This window comes from Nipponia nippon, unplaced genomic scaffold (assembly GCF_047370975.1).
Source record: "Nipponia nippon isolate SJK-2023a ecotype South Korea unplaced genomic scaffold, ASM4737097v1 scaffold_7, whole genome shotgun sequence".
NCBI classification, from domain to species: Eukaryota; Metazoa; Chordata; class Aves; order Pelecaniformes; family Threskiornithidae; genus Nipponia; species Nipponia nippon.
This window is the reverse complement of record NW_028262391.1, coordinates 77,102-100,693: the sequence shown is the minus strand read 5'-3', so window position 1 is coordinate 100,693 and position 23,592 is coordinate 77,102. Positions and strand designations below refer to the sequence as shown.

The 23,592-nt window shown below is 45.3% G+C and overlaps 2 protein-coding genes and 3 non-coding genes across 11 annotated transcripts; 1 reads left to right on the top strand and 4 right to left on the bottom strand.

Annotated features, from left to right (window-relative positions):
* The first annotated feature begins 286 nt into the window (after window positions 1-286).
* On the top strand, window positions 287-13,908 carry RFC4 (replication factor C subunit 4). Of its 7 annotated transcripts, none has more exons than XR_015700758.1 (11): window positions 287-544; window positions 1,143-1,221; window positions 5,901-5,980; window positions 7,139-7,258; window positions 8,156-8,299; window positions 8,588-8,708; window positions 9,164-9,289; window positions 10,931-11,011; window positions 12,814-12,930; window positions 13,347-13,510; window positions 13,675-13,908. XR_015700758.1 is itself a non-coding variant. In XM_087740636.1 (10 exons), exons 1-10 carry the CDS (start codon window positions 411-413, stop codon window positions 13,401-13,403), a joined length of 1,059 nt encoding a protein of 352 aa, XP_087596762.1. In that variant the 5' UTR covers window positions 287-410; the 3' UTR covers window positions 13,404-13,908. The 7 variants fall into 7 exon arrangements, 5 of the variants coding, with proteins under 5 accessions (XP_087596762.1, XP_087596761.1, XP_087596764.1 ...); XR_015700757.1 differs by having other exon boundaries at window positions 13,347-13,538; XM_087740636.1 differs by having other exon boundaries at window positions 13,347-13,908.
* Window positions 13,909-14,800: 892 nt separating this feature from the next.
* EIF4A2 (eukaryotic translation initiation factor 4A2) lies at window positions 14,801-22,180 on the bottom strand. The gene is made up of 11 exons (XM_009472852.2): window positions 22,010-22,180; window positions 20,873-20,918; window positions 20,653-20,785; window positions 20,252-20,391; window positions 18,914-19,082; window positions 18,607-18,716; window positions 18,335-18,478; window positions 17,793-17,930; window positions 17,420-17,509; window positions 17,107-17,186; window positions 14,801-15,607 (listed from the first exon to the last, which is right to left on the bottom strand). The coding sequence occupies exons 1-11, from the start codon at window positions 22,036-22,038 to the stop codon at window positions 15,463-15,465; spliced, it is 1,224 nt and encodes a 407-aa protein (XP_009471127.1). The 5' UTR covers window positions 22,039-22,180; the 3' UTR covers window positions 14,801-15,462.
* Window positions 17,583-17,709, bottom strand: LOC148050742 (small nucleolar RNA SNORA63). Its single transcript, XR_015700819.1, has one exon. It is a non-coding gene; the product is annotated as a small nucleolar RNA SNORA63 (small nucleolar RNA).
* LOC148050741 (small nucleolar RNA SNORA81) lies at window positions 18,113-18,293 on the bottom strand. The gene has a single exon (XR_015700820.1). It is a non-coding gene; the product is annotated as a small nucleolar RNA SNORA81 (small nucleolar RNA).
* Window positions 20,469-20,538, bottom strand: LOC148050740 (small nucleolar RNA SNORD2). The gene has a single exon (XR_015700837.1). It is a non-coding gene; the product is annotated as a small nucleolar RNA SNORD2 (small nucleolar RNA).
* Window positions 22,181-23,592: the final 1,412 nt, after the last annotated feature.

Sequence of the window (23,592 nt, the reverse complement as noted above, 5' to 3'; positions counted from 1 at the left end):
CAGCGGAGGCCCCTCCGCCGCTTGCTTTCGCCGCTGCTTTCGCACAGCGCGGTTCTTTTTTGCGCTTGCTGGGGAAGGGGCGCTCGGGAGGGACGGCGAGGAGCGGCCGCCGCCCCGGGGCGCCGCGCTGAGGGGAGGCGCGGCCATGGCGCCCTGAGGCGACGCCACCGCCCCCCCCGCCCCCCCCCGCCCTCAGACACCGGAGCATGCGCGGCGCTGGGCCGCGCGGCGCTACGGCAGTGCCCGCCTCCGCGGCGGGGCCGAGCTCTGTGGTTGGCCCTCGGCGGGCGGAAGCGGCCCCGCCCCCGGCCGGTGGCGGGAAGGGCTGGCGGGGCCTGTGCCGGGGCCTGTGCTGCGCTCGGCCCGGCGGCCGCGCTGAGGCGGGCAGGCCCTGGGGTGAGGCCGGAGCCATGCAGGCCTTCCTCAAAGGCCCGTCTTCCATCAGCACCAAGCCTCCCGCTGCCAAGGAGAGGGGCGCGGCCGGCGCCGCGGGGAGCAGCGGGGAGGGCAGGAGGCCCAAACCCGTCCCCTGGGTGGAGAAATAGTAAGGGCCCTGCTGGGCAGTGGGGGCGCTGGCCGGGGGGGCGGCTCTGGAGGGGGCGGCTCTGGAGGGGGTGTGCGGAAGGGGGAGTGGGGGCGCAGCAAAGGGGGTTGCAGCTGCGGTGCCTCCGCCTGGGAGCACAGCGTTAGCTTTTCCAGCTGGAGCGGGGAGCCAGCGCTGTGAGCTACCGTGAGAGCCCCTCGCTGGTGTGGCCGAGCAGCAGGTGCCTCCGCTGCCCCTGCCAGGCCGTGCCGCCTCATCGCGGGGGCTTGGTGCAGAAGTGCCTGAGTTGCTTCGTGTTTGAGCTCACGAAGTGGTGAAATACTGCAGTCTGCAACCCAGTTCTGCTTCTAAAAACAGCTCAGGCTGGTGTTTACAATAGAAGTAGACAAACAGCTTCCTCAGAAGTTAGGTCACTGCAGTAATACAGACCAGAGGCATTAGACAAATTTCCTGTTGTGATTTTGACCCCAACTACAAAAGTCACTGTAATTCTCTGGTACCCGATGTAGTCAGAAAAGGAAATGTTGTTTTTCTCAATTTCAGTTTTCTTCTGAAACTTTGTTAGCTAATAAATTGCATTTAATGTCTTTTTATTTAGTCGCCCCAAAAATGTGGATGAAGTCGCCTTCCAGGATGAAGTTGTGGCTGTGCTGAAAAAGTCCTTGGAAGGTGCTGATGTAAGTGTGGTGATAACTTCTACCCAATCAGTATGCTTAGGCAGAAAGTTTAGCCAGTGGTAACGAAAACGTCTCTTTTCTAACTCAGCAATGATCATTTTTACAGTCCTACTTTACAAACAAGCTAAGCGGCTTTCTTTTAGCGTGTTGTGATATATGTGTAAAATCTGTGTTGTTTCCAGCCCTCTAAACGTTGTTAAATTGTCAGCTCTGTTACGCAGTTTGGAATTTTTCTGGAAAAGCTTAATTGGTAAACTTACTGTTAGCAGTTTCAAATCTGGAAAGGCTTTTGTTGTGTCTACACTACTGTTCAGCTAGTACTTTTGGCATCCATGTTTAAGAGGAGAGGGGAAACTTTTCTTTCATAGAAAAGTCTGGATTGCCAGTCAATCCTAAACAGTTCTAGTGATCTATCAGTGCTTCTATGAAACTGCTAAACGTTAAAACAAATACATTGTTTGCTAATGAGGGAAGTTTAAGTGCCAGCTCTGCTACTTAGATAGTGATCCCCAGACTTCTTGGGTTGAAGTTTCCAAGTAAGTCTCTTTGGCTTTAGAAAGCTACGAATGACAATTTCACTAACTTTACTGTGGCGTTGGCATCTGTGACCTAAGAACATGAAGAGGATGGGCAGAGCATTTTCAGTTGCTTTTGTTTACACTTGCATTTGCTTTTGGATAAAAATTTAATAAATATTCAGTATGAGTGATGGTTATTTCCTCCAAACCAGGTGATGGGGAGGTGGAGGGACTGAAGGGAGAGATAAAGTAGGTAGCCAAGAACTGGCTGTGCTTTCTTGCAAGTCTGGACAATTCCTTCCTCGGGACATGCTGAGACTTCTTTTTGCTCCATGTTTCACCTAGAAGGGTCATTCTTGTGCTCCAAAAGCTGTTTCTGTTTTCATGGACTGTTAACGCCAGCAGCGGTTGGTGGATGTTCTGAAAATGACATTTGTGATACGGCTGTCTGCTCACCAAGAGCTAAAAGGAACAATTTGGTCTTTTCAGAGTTTTATGCAAGAAGCCTTTCACTTGTAGTGTGCTCTGATGCGCAGTGTGCACAGGTAGTCTTTGGTATTTGAAAATTTTATCGTATGACAATTTACTTTGCAGTTCTTCTTTTAACTAATATGAGTCTATTTCTACCTGAAAATATTCATTGAATCAGAACTTGCAAAAGCAGAAGTACTTTATTTGTTTGAGCATAGGGAGCCAAAATGAAGCTGGTACGACAGAACTGGGAACGTCTTGTATAATTCCTTTCTTTAGTTCATGTCTCCAGATTCAGTTTACTTTGAGAATGCTGTTGTAATGTGACTTTGTCGTGTAATGTTGTACCCGTAGAAATCTGGGTTTCAACAGCAATGCTGCTGTATTATATTTGTACAGTTGAGGTAATTGGTGAGGAACTATTAACAGCTAAGGAGAAATGAGGTGCTGCCACCTATTCTGTCTGGACGTATCAGTCATGTAAGATCGCTTAGGTGATGGGTTGTGAAGTTCTATTTTGAGCAACAGCTATTTAAAACCTTGCAGCTTCCAGATCAGCAATGTTTCTCAGATTATGAGCCTAGTACGCTTGTGTTGACTTTTTGTCTCCTGAGTTGAAAAGACAAATTATAACTTCTGCTTACAGTTTCAGGCTTTGTATTTTGCCATAGTTACCCAAACTCAGCAAGGCATTTGAGAACAAAATCATGCAAGCACTTTAAAATATTTGACATTTTTAAAATTTGGACATTTTTGATCCTTCTTGAAAGGACTCATTCCCTCAAAAAGGCAAAAGTGTAATTTAAACTCTGAGGTGTCTGGTACTTATTTGAAAAGTTCTTATTGAATTTGGAGATCTGGGGAGACCAAAGAAACAGCTGTGACAACACTGTAGGTTTGTGTAATGTGCTTTATTTAAACCTTAGTGTTGAAAACAGAGGGCCAGTCCTTTGTTGATTGGCCTGTAAGTATTTGCGGGCCTTGGTTTGGGAGCTGCTAAATGGAGCCGGACTTTTAAGTCCTTGGTATATCTCCATCTGTAATAGCAAGCATCTGTCTTGTTATAAACTGGGGAGACCAGAGCCCAAGTGGTTTTGAGCTGGAGAAATTGATTTCTGTCTGCCAGGACTGTTGATTTGTTGTTGCTTTTTGCAAAGATACTGACAAGTGTCATAGTATTCTTTAATTTTCATTTACTTGATGATATCTTAATGACTGAAAAGACAGGTGTAGGATTATCATTGCAATTTACATCTTCGTTTGTACTGAAACTTCTGGAAAAGGGCTTGGCGTTTGCGCTATATGTGGTAACTTTCCCACAAGCAGGATGATGCCTGCAGGTGTCCTGCTTACCCCTGGCAAGCATGGAAAAATGGATAACCAGATCAGGTTGCAGTCTGTTTAAAAATACTGCCACAGTTACATAAAGGATTAGGCTGTGCTTGGTGAAAAAGTAGTGTAAATACTGGTGATAACTTCAGTGAGAAACAAGCAGAAATGAGGTTGAAACAGAAACAGCAGTAAAGTATGGGTTTAGCGGAATTAGAAAACAGATCCTTATTAAGACTTTTTACCTGCTAATGCTTGTTTTGAGAACTTGTAGAAGTGTGAACTAGCACAGAGGCGTGAAATTTTGAATCTCGACGAAAATGTCTGTCCTTGCAGTGTGCTAACCTAACATGGTTGGTAGTGAATTTTCAGCTGTCATTCAGTAAACATTTCCTCTCCCTGGAGCTTTCCTAAAAGATATGGGGGGATAATAATGTTGTGGTATCTAATTAAACTTGAAAAAATGTTTCTTACTACTGAATGCTGTTTACCTTTTAGTAACTAGGGAAACAAGCAGTGAATGGTTGGCAGAAAGAGCTTGAAATGGATTTATTTACTGTAAATTGATTGAAGATTGAAATTCTTCTATCTGTACTTTTACAGTACATACACAGTTGAATCTGTTCTCTATGTGTTATCTTAGTTGTTAAAATGGGATGCTTGTTACCAAACTGGTCTGTCTCTATTTCATTTTCTGATTATGGATTATGTACTCCTGCATTTTTCTCTGCTCTTTGGATGTCTTTGGTTTTGCTGTTCCCATTCTGTCTGCGTTGCTTGCTATATTCAGCATAAAATTCTCTAATTTTAGTTGACTCTCTTTAAAAAAAAATAGAACACTTATTAAGGGCTGGAAAGCAAGTCAGACTGAGAGGTTTGTCTTTTTGCTGTTGATCGGAGGGGACTCTTGGATTCTTGTTCTAAGAATGTACAACTGGAACATCCCCTACTGTCAAAGGCAGCAGTTTTAAAGTGCAGCCTGATAATTTGGAGGAGGGATTACTTGAAATAGTAGTCTAGAAAGCTATCACTCCTATGCTAATTAGAAAGCTTCTGATTTCAGCCACAATTCAGTCATGGCTAACTTATACAAATTTGGTCTGTGCCAGCTTTGTTCTTTGTCCCCGTGTTGCTCTGATATATTTATGGAGATCAGTCATATTTCTTCTCTGCTTTTTTTTTTTTTTGGTGAGCTAACTAAATGAAACTCTTTAAAAAAAGTCACTTCTCAGAAGATAGGCTCTTCACTCCTTTAGTCACCTTTCCCAGTTTGGACTCATCATCCTTGGCAAAGGGTGACCTGAACTGTGTGTGGCTTTCCAGATGAAGTCCTGCTAGCCCCGTGTTAGTATTAGTAATTTTTCATCTGTATCGAAACTGCATGTCCTAGCACCACATGTTACACAGGCTTATGCTGTTCCTCTGACTGACAGACAAAACAAAGTCAGCTTGGATTTTATGCCAGATGATGAATTCCAGGCATCTAGCAGATACTTAGTTATATTCTCAAATTGTGAGACTTTATGCTTTGTGCTGCTAAATGTCATCCTATGTTATTAGTGCGGTCTTTGCTGTGCTGCTTTGATCTTCCTGTGTCAGCATGTTTCTTTAATGCATTCCTATTTTTTCTGCTGAGGTTATTAATTAAATTATTTGAAAGATCAGTTAACCTAATCTCTTTAAGAAATGCTACTGGTCTCCTTTGAAAAAATCCTGGGATGGATGTAGGCATTTGCCAGCGCTATGCATTCCAGTCAGTCGTCGCAGGGATCTCTGTGATTAGTGTTAGGGTATGTCTGCGTTGCACTCACCGCAGTATAGCGCAGGCGTTCACAAGCTACCTTGTACTTATTACAGCGGAGTTAGCGGGAGCACAGAATTCTCGGCATGGCTTGAAAAGGCAGTCTGGGGAGCTGAGAAAGTACAGCATAGTTAACCTGTGCCAAATTTTGTCACAGCTGCACTGCTGGTAGTATCCAGACTGTTTGAAGGGCATCCTTGGATAAATTTGTATGTCACTGCAGTCATAACAGTGAGTTCTGTAGGCATTAGTAATCTCAGACATGACCTGGAGGGAATATATAAAAATAAAATATAAATTGAACTATCAGTTTCAATGAACACGTGATGGTGCCACCAAATACTGGCTTGTTCGTGCTGTGTTAAAAACAGCAACTGTTTGTCCTCCTTTAGAGCACTATGTGCAATGACCTAGAAGTGAAAGACTTGGTATTATTTACCAGGAGGAGCAGACAGTTTCTGTTCTATTAGGTGCTCAGATTTTCAGTAGGTTTTCCTGTTTGTGGTTTGTTTTGTTTATTTGTTTGTTTGGTTTTTTTAAATGGTGCCTTGCTGTTTCAGCTTCCCAATCTGTTGTTCTATGGCCCACCTGGAACTGGAAAGACTTCCACTATTTTAGCAGCTGCTAGAGAGCTCTATGGGTAAGCTGGAATCAAGTTGCTTTGGTGTAATTGACTATCACATGTCTTCTCATCAGGTGACAGAGTGCCTCTGGTCATTGCCTGTGCTTATGGAGCTTCTAGGTCTTTTTTGGGAGTATCTTCACGTTCTAATTCAGCTCTAATGTGACATTTCTTTCTCATTTGTCCTGTCACAAGTCATTGATTTCTGTTACCGATATAGACTTACACCACTTGAGACTAGCAGCCCTGTAACTCTATAGCAAAGAGTATGAAAAGAAATGGCTTGCATATGCCTTACTGAACTTTGTAAAGGAATTCCAATTTTAATGGTATATTCAGTAAGTTGTTAGCTACACATGGATCTCAGCACTTCATAAAATGTCTAAATTGTAATCTTTCCGTTATGCACCACTGAATTGTGTCAGGAAGTAATTTTGGGAGTCAGGCTAAAATTCAGCATGTGTACGTTCATCAAGTCACTTGTAACACTTGGGAGTTTTTGAGTAGTGAATTCAGTGACCCATAAGCAGAAAATGGTTGAGAAGGTGGTTTGATGTTATGAGCAAATCTAATGTCGACTTTAGTCGTCTGTGTCCGTTCCCCCTCCCCCATCCTCTTTAATTTTCGGCTCTGTTTTTTGGAAAGAACCACTTCTAGTTTAATAGTAGGAAGACAACTCTGCATTGTGTGTCTATTTGAGTTCCCAAAACTTAAAATCCACTGTTTTGTTTTGGTTTTTTTTAATCAGAGGTGCCTATATTACACGTTCTAGATATTTCTTTCTCGTAATATTGCAATGGCAGAGCACCGCCAGTGACCGTATCTGGGAATTTTACTACTTCTTCCACATGGCTCACAGCATATAAGTAGAAAGGCATATAATATAGTGCTCTCAACTTGTGAAGCCAACTTCCTGCCTTTTTTTTTTTTTTTCCCCCTAGATAACTGATGTAATTTTACACTTCATTGTTTTCTGCAGTCTGGGAGGCAATTGTAAAAATAGCTAATGGAAATTCGTACAAATTTTAACAAAATCTTTTAACAAAGTATATTATTTAGTAATGCTGGCAAAAATGATACCTGCCATTCAAAAAGGGCAGAAGGTGTCGTTGATATACTTTATAATATATCATTACAAGAGTTAGCAGCTAACATGTTGTAATAAAAATTTTGCAGGCCTGAATTATTCCGGCAAAGAGTCCTTGAGTTAAATGCTTCTGATGAGCGTGGAATACAAGTGATTCGGGAAAAAGTGAAGGCTTTTGCTCAGCTAACTGCATCTGGAAGCCGTTCGGAGTAAGTGCTGGATCAAAGCTGGCTCTGTATGATGGACTCTCTTGCTTAGGACAAAGCACGTGGCTGTTTTTGTTTAGGTTAATGTTATAATTCTAATAGAAATGATGGGTCAGCACTGCCCAGAAGTTTGCAACACACGCAGTGCTTTGGCTAAGCTTTGACTTCATGCAATTGCATGTTGAGAGTTGGAATTCCTGGGAGGAGCTTTTACTAGTGCCCTTAGAGTTAGAGAGAGGCAGACAAGGAAAACCCCGAAAGATCGAGCCTTCTGGATTGGGTGATATGTTGTTGCCTTTGCAAATGTTGTCTGACTATCATATAAAAGCTGCTTTGGATAAACGGTGGTGGAAGTTGCTTCTCTAGTACCTTTAATCTGCAGCATCTGACACAAGACGGGTGCCAGTTTATGATATGCTAACAGGATCCTGGTGTTAGGTGGTGAGCAGCCCCATACAGGTGAAGCCAGATGTGTGGAAAAACAGATTGTGGAACATAGCAGAAAGAAAGTGCATGCCAGGGCTATCTGGCCAGAAATGGTCGTTTGTACTGAAGCTGGTCTGTTGCAGCGTTCTTTGAAGTTCAGGGAATCAGGAAGCCTGTAAAAAGAAGTGCTGCATTGGTTATTAAAAGAAGAAACTTAAAGCAAGAGTACATATTTTAGAGGATTCTTCCAGTATTCAAGTGTCGGTCTTTCTGTGGGAACTCAGTGCCCCCCTTATTACAAATATTAGTCTGTTATCTAAAAGTAATTGAAAAAGCTTGAACCTTTGAATATGTTCTATTTCTCCTGTATAAACACTTAAGTAAAATATGACTTGCAGTGGTTTGTTTTGGTTTTTTTTTTAACTTGGTCTATACATTGCATGTCTCCTGGATAACAGATTTCTTATTTTTCAGTGGCAAAGTTTGTCCTCCTTTTAAAATTGTAATCCTGGATGAAGCAGACTCAATGACTTCAGCAGCCCAGGCAGCCTTAAGACGCACAATGGAAAAAGAATCTAAAACAACACGTTTCTGCCTTATTTGTAACTACATCAGCAGGTATGCGTGGAATTTGTTGCTTATTTGGACTTGTTGCTCTTCCTGTTCTGTACTCTTTTTCCTCCTCTTTTTTTCCTTCTTCACTGAGAGGTTGATATCTAGTTTTCATAGTTAATAGAGATGTAACCATGTGAATACAAGACTGAAGACAATGTTTAGGTATCAACTTTTATTTTTTACAGTGTTGCAGTTTTAAGATTATGTTGCCCTTTTCTGCCATGATAGCTTTGTCTGTATGAACTTGACCCATGCATTCATTTAGCAAGCACTTACCTTCCTCTCTTTCAGAATAATTGAACCCTTAACATCTCGATGCTCCAAATTCCGCTTCAAGCCTTTGTCAGACAAAATCCAACAGCAGAGACTATTGGACGTTTCTGAGAAAGAACATGTGAAAATCAGTAGTGAGGTAACGGCATGGTTGTCATGTAATTTTATTGCTTAATCCAGTGCATAATTGCATTACTGTAAAAGGGGCTAAGTCAGCGTACTTTTCCAGACTGCTCAATTGTATTAAATACAATATATAAATTCATTTAGATATTATTCTCCTCTCGTAGATGGGATGAATTTTAAAAGTCTCCCTAAAACCAGAGAAATGTCTACCAGAGAAGATCGAAGCAAAACTGTAGGGCTTTTTGTTCTGTGCTGACTATACTTGCATTAAACCGTGCTTCATTCTGAAATTGCCAGCACGCCTTTATATTAGTAGAGAGGTTGCTTTGTAACTTGTGTATTGTGCCTGTCTGTGACAATCTGCTTTCGGCACTACCTGATGTTTTAAAATCAATGTGCTGAGAAAGCGTACTGGATTTTAATTAACAGTGAACATATAACTTGACATTTTCTGACGTTGTTTTTCAGGCAGTATCTTACCTTGTTAAAGTGTCAGAAGGGGACTTAAGAAAAGCAATTACTTTTCTTCAAAGTGCCACTCGCCTAATGGGCGGGAAAGAGATCACAGAGAAGATAGTCACTGAAATTGCTGGGGTAAGCTATGCTTTACAATTTCTCCTGTAATTAGCCTGAAAAGCATTTGTGTGGTAAGTGTACTTGCTACCTGTATCTACCTTTGCTCAAAGTTTGGTTAAAAAATTGGTTTATACCCATTAGTATTGCAGTATGGTACTGATACACTATCCACCAGAATTTTAAAGACTGCCTGATTCCGTACACTTATTACATAGCAAGTTTCTGGCAACTTGTTCTGTAAGTCAAGGAAAACTGTAAAATAGTCTTATAATTCAAACTGAAGTTGAAATATTCTGCCCATGAATGCAAAATATATTGTCTTTCCTGGGACAGTAGACTGGAACGTCTTTTTGCTGCTTTTGTGTGTGTGTGTGTGTGTGTGTGTGTTTCTGTATGTACGTGTGTGTATGTAAGTATAGATCATTGCAAAATACGGTTTGGAGACACCACAGGGGAATGACTTTCAGTAGCAGCTCATTTTCAACTTAACATTCATTTTCAAGGATCTGTGTAGATCTTGCTTTTTAACAAAACAGCAGTGATTTCTTCTGGAATGACATGGATAATACTGACAGGGACAGGAGATACCTGAGAGAAAATGCATTTAATAAAACTTGTGTGCAGGCGTTCCTATAGCAACAAAACACTTACCTCCTAAAGCAAGAAATGTGAGATGAGGAGCTGAAAAATAAATGGGCTTTAATGGTGGTCCCTTCCCTTGAAGGTGCTACCATCATAGCTAACTGTAAGGGTTGTGAGGTTTTCACTTTGATGGAACCGGAGGCAATTGCTACTGTGCATGTTTTATACAACAGTTTTAAACCATTTTCCGAGTGAACTCATTGTTCAGTTTTGTGTATCTAGCTGTAGAAAAGAGCTGCATTTCACTTACAGATATCTGTAAATCACAATTTCGAAGAAACCTGGCAGAAGTTGACTGTAATGATAGGAAAGAGAAGCATGAAATTCCATTATTGAATAATGCTTGTTTAATCCAAAGGAACCCAACTTTACATCTTCATAAAGACTTCCAAGTTCTTGGTCGTACATAACTTCTTTTGTGACCCTGGAGTGTGACCTTAGCACGAAAGATTAATAAAGAAGCTTTGAAACCGAACTGTCCAGACACTCAACTGACAGGAGTGACAATGAGTACAGGGGAGAATGTGGGCAGTGCTTCCCTGCTCAGAGCTAAATAATGGCATCTGTCAACTTTTTTTTCTTCTGATTTATTGTCTGATCTTGTTGCATTGTGCTTTTTTTGCGTCACTGGAGAGAAAACTGATCTGCTGTTTTGCTTAGGTGTAGAATGGTACAGAAAGCATTGGCTGATCTACTTGTTGAAGTAGGTCCTCTACGTAGTCAGTGTCCTGACTAAGCAATTGTGTGTTGGATTTATGAAGGTGACTTTGACAATTCACTATCATTATATAGTTTTTATTGTATTATCGCCAATATAGGACAAATATTACAGCCTAGCTCTCACTCTTAAAATTTAGCTAGTCTGTCTTACGTACTTGCTTGAAAGTGGTTGGGTGTGTAGAGAAATGAAATGCGAAAATGACCTCCTTCATAAACAGTTTATATCTGTTACTGTAAGCATCAACTTCAATTTTAAGTTTACAAAGTTGAAATAAGAAATGTAACTTCTTGTTACAGGTCATCCCTAAAGAAACAACTGATGAACTGCTATCTGTCTGCCAGGGTGGTTCATTTGAGAAACTGGAAACACTGGCAAAGGTAGAGTCCTCTTAGTGCTCCAGCCTGGATATTTTTCCAGGTCACTGCCCTTTGAATCCTTGCTGCTGGGCCGCACCTGAAGAATGTTTGGCCTCGGGTCAGTTAGGATGCACATTTCAGGAAGCATGTCTTTTCCCAGTTAGTGCTCTGATCTTTCCCTTCTGAGGAAGAACTGTCAAAGCGGCAAATAAGATTCCCTAACAATGTGACTCTGGCTTTCTCCTGAGTTAAAGTGATGACACGTGGAGCTGTTGGGCTGAATAGGAGTAGGAATTCCTAGCGAGACACTTGGCTCAGGCCTGTAGAACTGCATCTTCAGTGAACTGGTCTCTGGACTAGTCACCTTCTTCATTACATGGAAGCTGAGATGAGATGGTATCTGAGGAGAGGTATCTGAATAAAGCTGCAATAAGTCTTCAGTTTTAAAATATTTCATGTTAATCTTACAGTACCCTAGTGAGTAGGTTTGTCTTACAAACTGCAGTGACTTAAAATAGATCTTGCTGGAGAAGGCACAAGCGACTGGTTTATAGAGGTGGATTTATTTTCTTTAATACAGAAAAGGTTCTTACTCTCTTTGAAGAATGGGAAGTTCCTAATCTCGTGAGTTTAAAGGAGGCTCAGACAATCTTGGACAGGATTTTAAATCAAGGAGTTGTCCCTGACAGGGGAGCATGCCATGGTACCACCGTTCTCCAAGTGAAATGTTTCATGCCTGTATGAAAAAGGCCAGTATTGGTCAGCCTCCTGCTTTCTACTTGGCTGAGCCTCATCAGATAGTGTTGGCAGGACCTCTGGCTTTGAACCTGGATTTATTCTCCCGTAAACTTGCAGCAAATCGTAGAATTGTTGTGCCAGGATTGGTGCAGGTGTCACTGCCTTACACTTTCACATTTACTTATCATGATGTCTAATATGTGTTGATCTTAAGAGGTGATGATATGGATTTTCTAAGCCCTTAGAGCTGACACAGTCTTTCATCAGACCATGATCTAATCTAATGTAGTAGCTTGGAACTGTTCTCCAGTTTCTGGAGTAGGTGGGGGGTTTGTTTCAGATATTAGTGCTCAATATGCAGTTGACACAATCTGAACGCGTACTTCTGTAAAGCATGGGTGTGTGTTTTGCCGTACAGAAAAATAAGGTTGCACCAACTCTTTTTCTGTTTTCATAACCTTCTCTCTGCCTAAATGGCTTTGTGGACTACTGTTCTCAATAATATTTGCTGATTTTGTAACTGGGCACTACTGATTTTTAAAAAAAAAAAAAAAAACAAAAAACTCTCTTTAGTTGCCATGGGTTTTAATTTATTAAAAAAGTTTTGGCCTTACAGATCTCTGTATGCCTGAGGGTAGCAACTACCAGATGAAGAAAATAAGTCAAAGTAGGTGGCACTTTAAAATGCGAAAGCTGTGAAATTGCCACATGATGCTGTGGATGCTGAGCCTTCCTAATTTTAGAATAAGATTGGACAGGTTCAGTGGAGGTTGTTAAATGCTTAAAATGTCTCTAGCTCACAAAATCCCCGAGATGTAAATTGTCGGAAGCTGGAATAATATTTGGGCAAAATCATTGCTATATGCCTGCCATGCTCTTGCAGTCTTTCCTAGGGGCTCACTTCGGGTCACTGTCAGTCAGGACGCTGGACTATATACAAACTACTGACTGGTCCTCTAAAATGTAAAAGTTCCGTAATAAATTTCAGTAGTCTTTCAGTTCAGACAGAATTTTTCGGATTGGTTGTCCAGTTTGTGGCGTTTCTGCTGCTGAATTATTCCCATTTTCTTCTATCCCTGACACAGGATCTCATTAATGAAGGGTATGCTGTTGCTCAGCTTGTCAACCAGCTGCATGATGCTGTGGTTGAGAGCAAAGATTACAGTGACAAGCAGAAATCTGTCATAGTCGAGAAACTTGCGGTAAGTCTGTAGCTTGAGTTAAAAAACCCCACGTTAATCTCCACTGATTAATTTTTGTTTACTTCTTGGCAGATAGAGTTGAGCATACATAATGATTTCATTTTTAGTTCTGAATGTTTTCTTGGTAGAACCTAAACTTTTGTTCTGAGAAACATCATGAGAAGGAACTGAAATCCAGTTAAGTGAATTATTAATTAGCTGTATGATATTGTTCTAATGGTGCTTAAGCAAGAGGTTTGTGGGTTGGTTTGGTTGGGGTTTTTTAATATAAATTGAGAGGGAAAATTAAGGCAAGATTTTAAGTCAGCACTTAAACAAGTGGGGAACTGCAAAATGCAAGTTTCTGTTCCGGTGTGTAAAATATGCCTCTCCAAAACAAAGAGTTAATTAACTTGCTAAATTTTGACCAAGACAAGATGGCTGTGGTGGAGGTTTTGCTAAATTCACTGTGGAAAGGCATATGGCGCCGATGACCTGCAGAGTGACGCTCCTCGCAGTTAGCTGCAGTGCAAGTGGTGCATCCCTTGCTGGGTGTGAACTGCCGCGTCTTGGCCTCCTCAAGAAGATGGGGGCCGGAGAGGTACTTCTTCCCCAGTCTGGAACGATGGGTATGTGCTGTGTGACTGCTGGAGAAGTCGTTGTCCATTAAGTAAACAGCTCGCAAGCTTCATCTTGGTGTTCTCCCTTGTAAGCTAAGAGAGAGCTGTCCTGAGCACCACCATTTTAACTCTGCTCGGTTTGCAGGACGTAGACAAGTGCTTGGCAGACGGTGCTGATGAATACTTGCAGCTGATGAGTCTCTGTGCCCTTGTGATGCAGCAGCTCACGCAGAACGCTTAAAGACTCCCCAGCAGCGGCTGGCCGCAGAGCAGCTTTTTGTCTCATGGGTGGCTGAGGTTCTGAGAGCATGGGCCTGGGTGGGGTGCTTTTGTACTGGTTTTTGCAATAAAAGGACTGCACAGCAGTTGGAAAAGCTCATGCTGAATATTTGAATTTTTGTTTTTTACATTAGGTCTCTGGCTGCTGAGAGGCCAGTAATGCTCCTGCTTTGTAGTTCTTTGTTGTACATATGGAAAGGTAAACGCATCAAAAATGAGTGTATACGTACTATGCTTGGCCATCATCAGCAGAAAGCAGAGAAAGGAAGGATGAGTTGTTCCTTTCTGCCCATGTTGCTTTGTTTTGAAAATGCAGCTTGGCAAAAAGATCAGATGTGTAGCGAAGGCAAGGCTTTGGGATGAACCCAGCTCCTGAGGGACCGGGTCCTGGCCCGCCCCCCCTTGCATTGGACCCTTCAGCATTAAAGGCTGGAACGATCGCCTTCCCAGCGCTGTATTGCAGCCCAAGCTACGTAAGAAAAAACGTGGGGTGAAGGGGGGGTGGGGGGCCAGGGCAGGCGCTGAAGAAGCCTAGATTTTCCTGAGCATCGCCATTCCATTTTTGCTCACAAAACCAGTTTTTAAAACTGTTACCTGCATGAAGAGCGCAGCTCTCAGCAGCAGCTGAGCGCCGTTGGGGCAGTTCCTTTCACAGCTGCTACTTCAAATGCCGTTGGATTCCCTTTGCTTCCAAGTTGAGCTCTGTACTGCCCCACCTCCCTGAAGGCAGGAAAAAAAAGCCGTGGGGCAGGATGCAGGCAGGGGCTTTAATCCAGTCGGTACCCATTATTAAGTGAGCTGTTTTCTGCTGAGAGCAGGACAGGTACTCAGGTGTTGTGCCCCCCGACCTGCAGCACATCAAGCCCACCATTTGCTCCCCCCCAGCCCCTGCCGCAGCTGAGGGGCAGCCCCGGGCCCAGCCCATGCAGCAGCTGCCCTCCCCCTGTACGCCAGACCCCCCCCAACCAAGAAGCAACTACTTACAGTGGAAGTGAATATAGAAGTATTTTATTGAACATTCAAACTTCATTAAGACATGTGCAATATGGCAAATTTTACTGGGTTTAACCCTAACTAAGACAATAGTATGATTGCTTGTTTGCTGGGGCTTAGCAACAGGGTCCAGATCACACTTACCACTAATTAAATACTTTATTGAATAAATACATATGAAACAAAAATGCATTTTAATGCTCTTATAAAAGTTTAGAGATTTTGAAAGGCCTTTCCAATTCAATCTGAAGTGTAAGTACATACAGTAAAGGAAGGTAGGCTAGTTTAACATAATTGGCTGACTTTATACAGCACTTATATCTTTTAGTCCATAAGTAAATTATTAAATGATAAAGAACATCTAACACAACCACTTCTACGGAACTAGGAAATAAATTTCTAATAAAGAAAAAATTTACAGACCCCATGACTTTCCACCCAACCCCAACAGTCTAACCCTAAAGTGGATAAAGCCGATGGCTTTCCCCACAAGAGCTCACGACAAAAAGTCGCTTTGCTTATCAAAAATCTGTATTTCTGATCCGTTATGAGCATTGAGACAAGATTCAATATATCCCCAAAGAAAGAAGCACAATGCACGTTGTGAATCGCCTATTCAGCAACAGCGAGCACTGCATTCAAAACCACCTCATCCCAGGGATTAAATGAGATCAGCCACATTCATCGGCATCTCCTCCACTGTAGTATTGTAGAAAGTCTCAATGTCTCGCAGGATCCTCTTGTCCTCTTCAGTGACAAAATTGATAGCCACGCCTTTTCTGCCAAAACGACCGCCCCGGCCGATTCTGCAGGAGAAGAAAGCACATTTCCATGCGTTAACTACTGTCACTGGCCCCAAGCCTTCCCAAGATCCATTCATTAACTGCTGTGCTTTTATCTGCCACTGCCCAGCTTACGCTGCATTTACAGGACCAGCCACTACCAAAGTCATGTCTGGTCGGAAAAACTAGCAGTTAGTGCCAACCGTACAGAGGAAGCGTCCATCCTACGGAGAGTAGCAGAGCAGAAAAGGTTACTCTGGGCTGCGAAGTAAGACCTTTATGCAATGGTTGGTACTGTGGTATGACGTCCTGGCTCCTCCCGCTCCGTTAAACTACCGCACCCATGCCGCACACGTCCAATCCCCAGCACGTGGCATAAAGATAAGCTGCTGTTCAAAAATCAGGCTGTTCCCACATTAATCCAGTTATATCCAGTAACATGGAACAGCACGCGCAACTTGAGCATTTCAATTCAATGTAACTGTTTCCAGTGGGAAAACTTAGGGTTTGCGGGTTTTTAAACACAGAAAAATCCAAGCTCAACATTTCTGTGAAAGCCCAGGTCAGTCACTAAGGCATCACAGTCCAGTTTAGCTGCACCCGCCATCAGTTCTACCTTCCTGCAGACTGCACGATAGAGCACCTCGTCAGCAAGAGCTACACACACAGAAATGGCTCACAAAACTTAAGTGAATAATCATGACAAAAGAAATATATAAATACCGACTCGCTCTTTATTCAAACTGTGCCGCTTACGAATCCACGTCCTAAATTACGTCAACGCCGTTTCTGAGCACCATCTTGTGTCATCAACTGCTGCTATCGACTCCTGTATTTTTTTACATCAAGTAACAAAGCACAGTTTACTCAATTGAGGGACAGTCACTAGAAGCAGTTAACTAAACCCAAGGGAAGCAAAACGCAAATGCTACCAGAAGACACACACCAGAAAGACCACCACTGTAAGAGGAGCTACCGAGAGCAGACGCGGCGCACACAACGTGAACGCAGCCGGTCCTGCACAACTGGTTTGCTAAGAATATTACGGTCCGGTCACTGAGCAGCAGCAGCAACTGAAGATGAGCTAGGGCCTACGGATCGGGCTAACCCTGCTGTCAAGACGCCATGCCAGTAGCGGCTTTTGTAATCACGCTCCCCAGCCTACGTGACAAAAAGGCAGCGCAGTAGCTGGCAATTTCCCTGGATCTCAGCAATGCATCGTTGAGCGGCCATCACTGAACTCATCACACGTCTAAGTTTTCCCACTGCTTTGTTTCATTGTCTAGAAGTTCTGCTCCTCCCTCATTTTGGAGCCACAGCTGTGCAAGTCAGGGCTTTTTTAAGCAAAACCACGAATAGTTTAGTTCCCGCTGGCTTTTTAGCAGTTACTGTATGAATGGATGCGTAACACCTCCTCTTATTGATAAGGACTAAAGGGAAGAACGGGTGAGGTTCTGTGCTGATCTCTGTAGAGGACACGACACTCGGTGGAGGGCACGAACTAGAGGACAGAGCCAACTAACCTGTGAATGTAGTTTTCACGATTGGTCGGCAGGTCGTAATTTATAACCAATGACACTTGCTGCACATCAATGCCACGAGCCTGAAAAGCAATACGGAGTCTTTAATGCAAGTCACAGGCTCTAGATTACATTACTTATCCCGTGCTTTTGTCGACCACAAGGTTAGTGATGAACTACAACCGTGTAGTCCATAGTGGAGCGTAGTCTTTACTCTTCCAAGAAGCTCCCAACAGTTCAGGCTACAAGAACCTTCACTGAATTATGAAGCTTTTGGCACCAAATAGAAATACGTTCGGTGTGAGATAATACTCACCAGCAAGTCAGTGGTGATCAGGACACGGCTTGATCCTGACCTAAACTCCCTCATGATAACATCCCGCTCCTTCTGGTCCATGTCACCATGCTGCAGAGTTACAAAGTCAGAATTACTACAGTTCCGATACTCCAGACTGGAACGTCCTTTAAAAACCAAAGTGATGTATGAAACCCAGCGTCCCTACCTGCCGGGGGAACAAAGCAGGTAGGGATAGAAGGAAGCATTTTTCTTTAAGCAGGGGGAACGATAATACAGCACTGCGCAGCTATATTATAACTTTCCTGCTTTTCGCTCAAATGTAGCTCATTACGATTTGCTCTTCAGTATGTACGTGCCATTTCAGAAGTTACGTGGAACTGTCAATTCTTACCAGAGCTGAGACTGTGAAGTCCCTGGCGTGCATCTTCTCTGTAAGCCAGTCTACTTTTCTCCTTGTATTCAGAAAAATAACAGCCTGTGTAATGGTCAGTGTCTCGTACAAATCACAGAGAGTATCCAGCTTCCACTCCTGAACAGAACAGAGGAGATCAGGAAATGCGTCATGCCGCTGACAGTTCAGTATGTAAGAAGAATCCCAAACAAGGACAAAACTCAGAAGCAACAACCAATTAAGCATGCTCTAGTGTGCAATTATATTCAACATGACCTGAAAGGCTGGAACAAGACATCATCAAGCAAACTTTCCACATCAACTGTTGCACCAAATCTTAAGACGCAGGACACTGGACATTAAGAAAGAGGTCCACCCTAGTCATTTTTGACCCAGTGCATAGTTGTTCTTCTTCTTGCGTGTACTCTACTAGCATTATCACAGAAACCAAAGCTCAGCCTTGGTTTCTGTAATTTTAGCACAGTGCTTTAACAAGAAGGTACTGAACTCGTCCAGCCAGAGCAAGTTCAACCGATACGAACCTCTCTTTCCACATTAATGTAGAATTGCTTGATACCCTCCAGAGTCAGTTCTTCCTTCTTCACCAGAATACGTATGGGATCTCTCATGAACTTCTTGGTCACTTCCAATACGTCCATTGGCATTGTAGCCGATAGCAGCACAACCTAGAATGCATTACTCTGTTAGCACGTGCCTAGGACGCCAGCTTAGATTTAGACAATTCACCAGTTCTCAGCTGCGCTGTAACCAAACCTGCATCCATCAATTTAACCATGCAAAAGGCTTTTTTTACCTGGATGTTTGTGCTTAGCTTTTGAAAGATCTCATAAATTTGATCCTTAAATCCACGGCTCAACATCTCATCAGCTTCATCCAGAACAAACATTTTGATCCATTTAGGTGCTATTAAAAAAGAAAGGAGTATCTCATGAAGTTTCAGGAACACACCAAATACTGTTATTAATGTCACTCTCCTTTAGCAGTAGGCTTTCCAGTACCAACTCTCTACAATGACAGCAAGTGCACTACTTAAGCTCTTACTGGGTGGGAAATACATAGTGGAAATTTATCATCGAGAGCAAAATGAAATTCATACTTACAAAGGTAGCGCCTGTTTAACATATCAAACACACGTCCTGGAGTTCCGACCACAATGTGCGGAGCCTCAGCCTGAAGTTTTTGCATTTCATTGCGAACATTTGTACCACCAATACAAGCGTGGCATGTTGCTCCCATGTAGTCTCCAAGAGCCAGAATTACCTTTTGAATCTAAAATAAAACCCTTCCGTTAGTAGTAGCTCCTGGTACACTGAACATTAAGCCCTGTTATCGTTGGTGCTTATGGCCTTGGGAGGCTAACAGAGCAAACAAGGATTATGCGGCTCTGACAGTTAGAAAAGACAGTTGCTAATGATTTCGCCCAACTGCTTGTTATTGAAGTTGTTCTACACTAGAACACTTCAAGTCGAGGGGCACTTAGGTTAAATTTTTGTCCTTACTAAAGTCACCACTGGGCATCCGCTGTTATTAAGTTAAAAAGCAGGGCCTCCAGAAAGGAATGCAAGTTTTGAGCTGCTAAGGCCTGCATGTTAAGCACTTGCACGAAGTTCCTGAGAGCGTACAAGTGCACTGGTATATGCTAGGCTTTCAAACAAGTCTCACCTCACCAACGTCTTCAGAGCAGAACAAAGGCTAAACATTCTGATCAGTTTCTTGTTCCACTGATCTGCCTTTTTTTTTTAATCATTTCTTCCTGTCTCATTTACTATGTTTAGTTTTACCTTCACGAATCTTCACCATAGAACTGGCATCTCAATACATTCCAGTTGAAAAAGACAGGAAGTTGTATATAATCTGTTTTCTACTCGATTGAGTTCTGATCACCATTATTACTGATATACATTAATCCTAAAAATTAAGTATCTTGTAAGTTTCGTTAAACACTCCCACTTAGTAAAACAGAACGCCAAGCCCTGAAGGTGAAGTAGACATGCAAGAACATTCAGTCAGGAAAACATCACAAAAATACAAAAACAACGAAGCGACCACATGCGCACTGCAGTTTTCATGTTGCACAACTGCACGCAAGTTCAAATAGCTTCCAAAAAGTACGTTTTGTTTCCACTCAGAACACTGTGCTTTAATAACGTATCTGCTGAAGATGCTCCCTCGGAACTCTGCGCAGCATAGCAGCTGGCTCCTGCGGCCCTGCCGCAGCACACCCTCCACGTGCACCAACTCAGCTTTTCAAGCAGGCAGAGAACTTGTGTGACAGAAGCCAGTTTATATCCCCCGTTACTCAACACAAAAAGGGTTCTGAATGGATATTAGTTACAGCCCCTTAAGAAGTCTGTTTATTGTCTCACAGTTGTGAAACCTGAAACCTATGCAACACACAAGCAGCTTTTTTTTTTTTTTTTTAACTACACTATCAATACCTGTTGAGCCAGTTCTCTGGTAGGGGCCAATACTAGTGCTTGGGTCTCCTTGAGATCAATCTCCAACTGCTGCAGGATGGAAATAGCAAATGTGGCTGTCTTGCCAGTACCTGACTGAGCTTGAGCAATCACATCATACCCTAAAAAAAGTAGGATACACATTTACTGCTCCCACACAGGTCATTCACGTTTAGTTTTATTTTATTCTCTTTGAAATAAGTGATCAGTATTAAGAGTTCTCTCCATTTCAGGTCAGCCCCGAAAGATGGTGTACCATCATATCACTTGTTCAGTAAGGATTAAAAACAGTTATCATCGCACGCCAACAAAACAGCGTATGCATTTTACAGCACCTTCCCAATTATCCGATGTTGATCCCCACAGATGAATCACCCACATACCTTTGATGCATGGAATAATAGCTCTCTGCTGAATAGCTGAAGGCTTCTCAAAACCATAAGCATAAATGCCCCTTAGAAGGGATTCTTTTAAATTCATATCATCAAAATTGTCAACAATCTCATTCCAATTGCTCTGTAAAAAAGAAAAAATAGAAAATATTAAACCCAACACATATCTCCATCAGCGATTCAACTCTCAAGTCAGTTCACATGCGCTCACCTCAATGACACCATCAGGGTCCATTCCCTCTGGGCCGCCATGGTCTCTGTCACCAAACAGAACAAGCTGTTAGCACAGCAGCAACTAACATGCAGAAGTGAGCTGACGCCTTGGCTGCCAAAAGCCTCGTCTGGCACCCGTGACAGATCCTTCTAGCAGGTGCTTTGGGGTTTTGCCAATGGAGGAACTCCTACCCTCTCCCCACTGGCTTGGGCGCCACTAACCCGAGGCCCCAGCTCTCTCTGACTCAAGATCACCCAAACCTTCGAGCCACAGGGAAGAAAGCCCCACCAGAAAAAGACGGCTCGATGCGGGTGAACAGCCTGGCCTGTAAAAACCCACCGGCAGGGCGAGGCCCGGCAGCGCGCAGCGCCCCCCTCACGGAAGGCGCCTGTTCAAGGCGGGGCTGCGGGCGCTGGGCCCCGCAGGTGCGGGGCGGGAGCGGGGCAGGCGCTGCCGCTGCGCACTCGGCGCCGGCTGAGCTGCAGCGCCGGGGGCGGGGGGGGGGGGGGGGGGGGGGGGGGGGCGGGCTCCCGGCTGCGCTGCTGCCCCCCCGCCCCGCCCCGCGCCGGGCAGCTCTCGCGAGAGCTCCACCCCTGGGATTGCGCAAGCCGGGACCGCGCGCAGGCGGGGGAAGGCGCCGGGCGACCGCCCGCGGGCCGCGCCCCTCCCCCTCCCCGAAAAATGGTCTCGCCCGCGGCCCGGAGCGAGCCGACGGCGGAGCCCGGGCGGGGGGGGGGGGGGGGGGTGTCGTAAAAAAAAATCCTCAGCAAGGCTCAAAATACGTTAATTACAACTCGGCTCCATGGGTACGATGAAATTAAAAATAGCCCTTTTGCAGGCGTAGGGGTCGCTAAGAAAATCAACCACGAAAAAGCGAACCCCGAGAAATGTAACCAAACCCCCGCTGAACCGCGCCTAAGGGGAAGCACAGGACCGAAACGTCTAGAACCGGTGGGGGCCGGGGCACCAGGCGCTGTGTAACCGCAGCGCCGAGCCGCCCTCAGGGCGCTGTCCGGAGCGCGCAGGCACCCTCACACGCACCCTCGCTTCCTTCCCTCCCCCTAGCCGCCTCCGCCCAACCCACCGATCCCCCTTGCGAGGAGAGGGCCCGGGGCCCCGCACGCCGCGCCATACCTGCTGTAATCCGCGGAGCCGCCTGACATGTTCCGAACGCGCGCTCTGTCGCCAACTGAAAAGGCAAGCCCTCCGCCGCGCCCGCCTTATATAGACGCCGCGCTGCCGGACTCGTTTCGCTCTGCTCTGCGCATGGATATACGCCTCACGGCACAGGGAAAAAAGCACGGATCGCCCCAGACTGAGCCCCCTTCCCACGAGATTCCGGTCACCCCGCTTCCCGAGACACTCTGGACGGGGGGCCTGAGCCGCTAGGGGCCACCAGCTCAGGGGACCGCGGGACTACTTTTTTCCTCCGGGAGCGGAAGGATATTGCACCACTGACTGCGTGAGAGGAACTCGCTCCTTCCTCCCGCTCTGCCCCCGCCCCCGCTCCTGCGCACGGGGTTTCCCGCTCCGGCCCCTGCTGCAGCGCGGGGGCGGGGGGGGCCGGCGCGGCGGGGGCGGCCGGGCCGGGGCCGTTCGGGGCCGCGGCCGGGGCGGCCGGTGCTCCCTGCCGCGACTGCGTCCCCCTGGCGCGTCGGTTAGTTGTAAAGCCCCGGTGCCTGGAGTCGGGGGCTGACGGAGGAGAGCGGCTTCCTCGGGCGGCGGGAAGCGGCCGGGGCCGGGCTCCTGGGCCGCGGCGCTCGCCCCCTCCGCCCGCCCCACAGAAACGGCTCCCTCCCAGGCCGAACGCACCCGGGCGCTGCCTCCTCGCCTCCCCAGGAGGGGCTGGGCCGGGTCGGGTAGCGGGGGCAGTGCCGGCCGGCGGGGCCCTGAGGTGAGGGGGGGAGCGGTGGCGCCTGAGCGCTCCGCGCGGCCCCGGCACCGCTCGGCCGCGGCCCGCAGAAGCAGGCGGCGGCCGGCGTCGCGGCCGAGGGCCCGGCCCGGCCGGGCCGGCGGCGGGCAGCGGCGGGCGGCGGCGCTCCGGGTGCCGGGCAGCAGCTGGCCGAATCCCGCCGGCTCGCTGCGGCGTGCTGACGGCGGGGGAGTCCCGAAGGGGGCGGGGGCGCTTTTGGGGGCGGCTGTGGCCGCCGGCAGGCTGCTCCTCGGCCGTCCGCCGTGCAGCCGTGTCCGTGAAAACCCGTCGGGCCCGACCGCAAGGGTTGCGCGGTCCACGGTAACGCCGTAAGGGAAATGTTGCTGTGCAAACCGGTTTGATGAAACGGTCGCCGGTCGCGCCCGTTGCGCTCATGCTGTTGTAGGACAAAATACCTGTCGTTTTGATGCTCTTCTCAGGTTTTACAATAATCTGCTCATCGATATTTCTTATGTAGGCAAATAATATAAATTGTAAGCAATAATTTGTGCCAGCTTTAGTGGGTTTGTGTGTGTCGCTTCTCAAACTTGTTTCCATAGTGATTATATACGAACAAATGGAGGCAGTGCTTGAAAAACTCGACCCTTTGCTTGTCTAGAATACTGTAAATTGTCTAGAACCATCTAGAATATCCATAAAGGGAATCTCTGAAAGACTAAATGTACATTAGCTCTTCCTATGGAAGCATCTGCTTGGTCAATGTTATCTGCAGAAATAATGCATAGAATAACACCCGTTTCCCAGCTAAATTCTATGAATGCAGCTCCTCTGCCGACCCACCCTA

Excerpts from the sequence above, each read along its gene's own strand:
- EIF4A2 (XM_009472852.2), bottom strand. The coding sequence starts at position 22,038 with ATGTCAGGCGGCTCCGCGGATTACAGCAG. Across the intron at positions 18,717-18,913 it reads GTTAAACAGGCGCTACCTTT|CACCTAAATGGATCAAAATG; the intron begins GTAAGTATGAAT and ends CTTTTTTAATAG. Across the intron at positions 17,510-17,792 it reads ACTTCACAGTCTCAGCTCTG|CATGGTGACATGGACCAGAA; the intron begins GTAAGAATTGAC and ends GTAACTCTGCAG.
- RFC4 (XM_087740635.1), top strand. The coding sequence starts at position 411 with ATGCAGGCCTTCCTCAAAGGCCCGTCTTCCATCAGCACCAAGCCTCCC. Across the intron at positions 5,981-7,138 it reads GCTGCTAGAGAGCTCTATGG|GCCTGAATTATTCCGGCAAA; the intron begins GTAAGCTGGAAT and ends AAAATTTTGCAG. Across the intron at positions 8,300-8,587 it reads ATTTGTAACTACATCAGCAG|AATAATTGAACCCTTAACAT; the intron begins GTATGCGTGGAA and ends CCTCTCTTTCAG.